General features: G+C 42.7%; 1 protein-coding gene across 3 annotated transcripts in view; it reads right to left on the bottom strand.

The window, feature by feature from the left end:
• Window positions 1–6295, bottom strand: part of PIP5K1A (phosphatidylinositol-4-phosphate 5-kinase, type I, alpha) — a 53373-nt gene that overhangs the window by 12799 nt on the left and 34279 nt on the right. For all 3 annotated transcript variants that reach the window (XM_012658768.1, XM_012658766.1, XM_012658767.1), the window contains exons 3-7: window positions 5184–5264; window positions 2988–3118; window positions 2107–2224; window positions 1444–1596; window positions 445–744 (exon numbers count right to left, since the gene is read on the bottom strand). In XM_012658768.1, coding sequence (XP_012514222.1) covers window positions 445–744; window positions 1444–1596; window positions 2107–2224; window positions 2988–3118; window positions 5184–5264 — 783 coding nt within the window. The remainder of the gene's footprint in view (window positions 1–444; window positions 745–1443; window positions 1597–2106; window positions 2225–2987; window positions 3119–5183; window positions 5265–6295) is intronic.

The following is a 6295-nucleotide window of genomic DNA, read 5'->3' on the forward strand; positions in this document are numbered from 1 at the left end:
AAAAGAAAAAAAAAAAAAGAAATGGACAGAAGAGCAATACTGAAGGCCCAGGTGGGGATGGATATCATAAATCTTTAGAAATACCAGTATACATAGTTGTGTGATTTTCTTTAGCACCACTCAGCTTCCAAAATATAAATTTGGATTTGGCAGGCAAGGACCAAAGGAATAATGGTGCTGGTACGAAAATCAGCAGAACATTTGACTACGAGGCACAGGCTAGCTAGAGAAGGAAATAAAGCCCAGTGAGAGGATAAACAGGAATAAAGTAAAAAATGCGAAAGTATGGCAATGAGCTAATTAAAGGTTATTTTAAATAAAGTCTGGGACATATGGAGCTAAGGAACAGAGTCCCATCTCCCACAGACTTAATACCAAAGAATAACCAAGCTGTTTTGGTGATTGAGATTTATGGCATCTGAGAGGGAAATATGACAAACTCACCAAACAGTCACGCTGTAGGGTCTTACAAAGAGCATTATACATGTCAGCATCCAAAAAAAGACCATCAGGGATGTCTTGTAAGAAGTCCAGGTCTTTAAAGGTGGGGAGAGGCTTCTCTCGCTCTTTTTGGGAAGCCCGTCGTTTGTAGGTTGAGCCCTTGAGGTCATATTTGATATGCATTTTGACTGACCGGGGTAAGAGATTGTTCATCACCACAATTCGAATGTTCTTGCCACCTGCCTGCACACAGTACAGTCCATAGAATTTAGGCAACAAAGTCCGAGGGTTCTGGTTGAGGTTCTGAGAGCACAAAAGTAAAAAGTTGTAGGAGAACAAGTTAGCTGTTTTTCAGTGAAACTCAAGGACAAAAGTTGCCACCCATCTTCCCTTTCTCTCCTACGTGGAATTCAGACACAATCTGTCTGCCCATAAACCCAAATCGTATTTGTTTAAAATTTCCTAATGCATCTATTTCAATGATGAGATCACCACCAAGCTGAACTACAGACCCTCTGATACAGTAATCAATCAGCATACTGAACATATGACTGATATATTCCTTCAGAGAGATTTAACAGAAGGCTATATCTTTACTTAGCCCTTGGTATACAGTATATTCTTGGGGGTATTACGGGAGACAAAGAGAGTTCCCTAACTTTTCCAGAACTTCCAAGAGCTATCAGAGTAAGACTGTATAGAGTAGTATCAAGAGAAGTATTCACTTCATTTTCCAAACTAGGAACTGGATTAAAGAACAGAAAACAAAAACATCTTGAATCTTGCCTCTGGGTAGAACAGTCTAAGCCAAATAATATTTAAACTAGAACAGATAAACAAAACCCTTTTTAACCATAGAGAGGCAAAACAGGGTAAAAAGCATAAAAATGAACTACATTCTTAAGACAGAAGCAATGACATTGCTTTGCCCTGCTAAGGTAGCTTCCCCAGCCTTGTCCAGGAGTGAGCAACACATGTAGCCAGTGCTCCTTTCCCCCTTACCATGTAGTATCCTGGAAGCAGCTTCTGTAGAAACTCTGCCTCTTTATGCTGGACCGTCTTAATGATGAATTCATCATCGCTGGACACATAGAAGAGGGAACCACTAGCTCCAGAGCTGCAGAGTTCAATCAGTGGTTCACTGCAGAGGGAGCACTATGGCAAAGAGAGAAAAGAGTAAGAGATCGAGACACACCAGGGCCTGCCCAACAGAGAAACCAATTACAGATGCAATTCTGTGCTGAAGAAAAAATAGAGTTGACGCTGTGGGGAGAGAAGGCCTCTTCTCTTGGAAATATCCCTCTGGCTGGTGTAGTGGCTTACACCTGTAATCCTAGCACTTTGGGTGGCCAAGGCAGGAGAATTGCTTGAGCCCAGGAGTTTGAGACCAGCCTGGGCAATATAGCAAGACCCTATCTCTACAAAAACATAGGAAAAAAAAATAATCCAGTGGTGGTGTACACTTGTAGTCCTGGCTACTCAAGAGGCTGAGGCAGAAGGATCACCTGAGCCCAGGAGTTTGGGTTACTGTGAACTATGATTGTGCCACTGCACTCCAGCTAGGGCAAAAGAGCTAACCCTGTCTCTTAAAAAAAAAAAGGGGGGGGGGGAACAAAATATCTCTTTGATATTGGAGTTTCAGGGTCCTGAGATCCAGAAGCTTACCAAATAATCATCAGGCCGGATGCCAAATAGCTCCCGAAAATAGCGGAAGGCAACAGGCGCATACGTCTTGAAACGAAAGTCATTGTAGTGATGAGCAGGTGTTAGGTTGCTTCCTTCACTGTGAGGTTAAATAGAGAAAGATATAACTTCCCAGTCCTCCCTATCATCTAGGGAGTCTGCCCTAAGAAGACACTCAGAGTCATGGGGGCGGGGTGGGAGTATGGAGTATACATCCCTCCTGAGACAACCGGAGAGCTTAGATGAGTTACTTAGTGGAACAAAGGCATAACATGGAGAACAAGACATGGGCGTAGGGGATCACACTTCCTACTACCCAATGCATTAGGTTGTTTTTTAGGGATCACTCCACAGTCCAGAGGCTCATGGAAGTATCTAGAGCTGCGGTCCCCAACCCCCAGGCTGCGGACCGGTACCGGTTGGTGGCCTGTTAGGGAGAGGGCCACAGAGCTCTGCTGCCCCCAATGCTCCCCACCCCAGTCTGTGGAAAAATTGTCTTCCATGAAACTTAGGAACCCCGGGTGGGGGGGGGCGGGGACGGTGCATAGCAGGAGGTGAGCGACTGGCCAGTGAGTGAAGTTTCGTCTATATTTATAGCTGCTCCCCATCACTGCATCACTGTCTGAGCTCCCCAAATTGCCATCCGTGGAAAAACTGTCTTCCATGAAACCGGTCCCTGGTGCCAAAAAGGTTGGGGACCACGGATCTAGAAGACAGCAGCTGCTCTCCAAACTCTCCAGCACCCATCACCCTGATTAGGACCAGGTTAAGGATTAGTCAGACCTGAACCACAAAAAATGCCCTGGGTTGCTATGAAGAAGCTAGATTTTCCAGGGCATTCCCCTGAACGTTAACCTCGGTACCTGGGGAAAAAGATACTCTCCACTACGTAGAAATCTTGCATGAGAACATCCCGCTCAGGTTTGGTACTCAGGCTCCCCACAGTGTGAGTAATGCCCAACTGGATGGCACCTTTCAAGGCTGATGAGGTTGTCTAAGAAACAGAAAACAAATGAGAGGAAGTTCCTAGTATTAAATCTGATCATAGCAATAAAAACTCAGAATGGAAGAGCTAGAAGGAGCACTTGAAAGCAAATGCCCTTTAGCCTGAACTACTATTCAGACTAAACTGGGACTATCCAGCTTGTCCATTCCTCACGCTTTACTTTGCAATTAGGCCTGGCAAAGACTGCAAGGACAGCAAATACACAGAGTAGCAACAGTGGGACTATCTGAGCCAGCCTCAGCTAGGCAATGTGTTCCTTCCTATCAGCCTGCCTAAACAAAAGTTCTGTATCTCTATTTGGAAGATACATTGTATTGAAAGAATAATCTTAGTTCTCATTCCTAAAATTCCTGCCCCCAGAATGTATCTGGGGCCCTCCAAACATTTATCTCATATAGAATGTAACTACAATCAAATAATATTCTGATTTGACGACCTGGCTACAAAAGCTTCAGTCCTATAAGGTTGTGGTCCCCAACCTGGTACTGGTCTGTGGCCTATTGGGGACCAGGCTGCAGAGTTCCACTATAGGCACCACCACCCCTCCCTTGACTTCCATGGAGAAATTGTCTTCCATGAAACCTGTCCCTGGTGCCAAAAAGGTTGGAGATCGCTGCTCTAAGGAAGGGTCTGACTAGTGTCTCAAGGACAACAGAGTGGCAAAAAGAACTGCTAATTGAAGAAGAAAGCATGAAAGATTCAAATTATTTATGAAAGAAGGATTTAGAATTATCATAATATGGTCAAAATACAAATACTAGAGCCCTACTCTTATAATCTAGGATTCTAATCCCACAGGAAAATATCACCTCATTTAGATTTGTGCTGTCCAATACAGTAGCCACTAGTCACACATGACTATTTAAACTTAAGTTAATTAAAATGAAATAAAAACCACGTCCTTGGTCTTAGTAGCCACAGTTCAAATGTGGCTAGTGGCTAGCATATTGGATAGCACAGACATAGCATATTTCACTATAGAAACTTCCATTGGATAGCTTTGCTCTAAATTATCTCCCTTATCCCCAACTCCCACCAGACATTACTCATATTTCTACTTAGTCCTCAGTGGGCATTAAAAATTATAATAAGTATTTAAAGTGTTTGCCTCCCCAGTTAGACTATAAACTCATCTTTTTATCTCAATCTTCAACACATAAAAAGAGCTCAATAAATGTCTCTTGAATTGATGTGGGCCTCGCAAGCCATTTTGAGGATAGTGAGGTCCACAAAAATGTGAGTTAGTCCACCTCTGCTACTTGGGACGATGAAATAAAGTCAGAGAACAGACACAAAATTTACATGGGCCAGAAACAGGACTCCAAGAAATTTTTATGATCTATATCTGATAAAGTACAGATGCTAAATGGGAGGTTGAACACTGTTCCTTGGGAAGCCTAAACATCTCCAAATTAGTCCAGAACTGTAGAACTGGGATGACCCCAGGATCCAGGATGCTTCTTTCCTGTTTCCCCTTCACTAGTTCAATTTCCTCTTCTTGGCTATCACTACTACCTTTCCCATCCATTTGATACCTAGTGCTCAAAAAAGCAGGTTTTCAAGGCACTATTCACCAGTTGAAATGACAATCTTAAATTAAAAAAAGGAAGGAAGGGAAAGGAAAAGAGAAGAGAAAGAAAAAAATACATTTGACCTGCTGCCTATATCGCCAGGCTGGAATCTGGCCTTCAATTCATGTATATCCAGCAATGGAAGAAAGACAGAAAGACTTCAAGATACACGGTTCCCTGTGGCAAGGTAAGAATGGCCTTCGGGGCCTATTTACATGTTTATACTTAACAGGAAAACCCAGTTTCTTTGGCTCAGTGAAATAGCAAATGAGACCGGATTTGTTCACCAAAAACATTCTCATTTAAACACAAATATACAAACGGGAGACAATTCACCCTTTGTGAAATAAATTCTAAAGTCCAAGTTGTATGATGTACAAAGACTCAGAATATCAAGAAATGGGATAGGATGTGGAGAGTAATATCAAAGGGACAGTGCTGAGGTTCCTGAAGTAAAATGAGAAGTTTCCATCCAGACACACCTTTTTATATGTTGTCTCTCCTGAGGAATCAACACTCCGGTGGCCTATTTTCTTGATGGGCATGCCAGAGGTATAAGGCACCTAGAAGAAGAAGAGTAAAGATTACTATGATTCCCATGCAATACACCAAATAGCTACCATGATGGTATGACAAAACAAAATAAACCAAAACATTCAATATGCCCTTTCTAGATCCAGAACATTTTATAAAACCTTCAGAAGACCCACCCCATGCAAACACATAGCTATAATGTTGCTTCCCAATGAATTAACTACCTAAAACACCACAGAAGAAAACTCCAACGGACATACATTTCACCTTTGATCCTCAGAAAAATGAGAGAGAAAATAAAAATAATTAACATCTAGTTGTTAGGAAGATATGCTGCATTAAAGAAAAGTAGAGGCTATGCATGGTGGCTCACATTTGTAATCCTGGCACTTTGAGAGGCAGAGGTGGGAAGACTGCTTGAGCCCAGGAGTTCAAGACTGGCCTGTGCAATAGTGAGACCTTGTCTCTACAAAAAATTTAAAAATTAGCCAGATGTGGTGGCGTATGCCTGTAGTACCAGCTACTCAAGAGTCTGAGGCAGGAGGATGGCTTGAGCCCAGGAGTCTGGTGCTGCAGTAAGCTATGATGATGCCACTGCACTCTAGCCTGGGCAACAGAGAGCCCATGTCTCAAATATCAAATGAACAAAAAGAAAAGTAGAAACAGGTAAAGTAGGGACTAGCAAACACAGAAAAAAGGACAAACCCCCCAGTTTACAAAAGCAAGATGGGTTAGAAGTGAGGTTCCACAGACCTGTTCTTTTTTTTACCAGCTTCCTTGCAGAAATTACTATCCCTCTAATCCTCAACCCAACCTCAATGCTATTTGCTCAAACTGAATTCACTAGCAGAAATGATTTAGCCACTGGCAAATCCAACTAGTTCTATATCCCAGGAATTAAAAAAGGCTGAGGCAATAAGATGGCTTCTCTGAGATAAGGACCTCAGTTTCTTTTTTTTTTTTTCTTTTTTTGAGACAGAGTCTCACTCTGTTGCCTGGGCTGGAGTGCCGTGGTGTCAGCCTAGCTCACAGCAACCTCAAACTCCTGGGCTCAAGCGAT

The sequence above is a fragment of the Propithecus coquereli genome, unplaced genomic scaffold, assembly GCF_000956105.1.
Source record: "Propithecus coquereli isolate 6110/MARCELLA unplaced genomic scaffold, Pcoq_1.0 Scaffold59, whole genome shotgun sequence".
Classification (NCBI taxonomy): domain Eukaryota; kingdom Metazoa; phylum Chordata; class Mammalia; order Primates; family Indriidae; genus Propithecus; species Propithecus coquereli.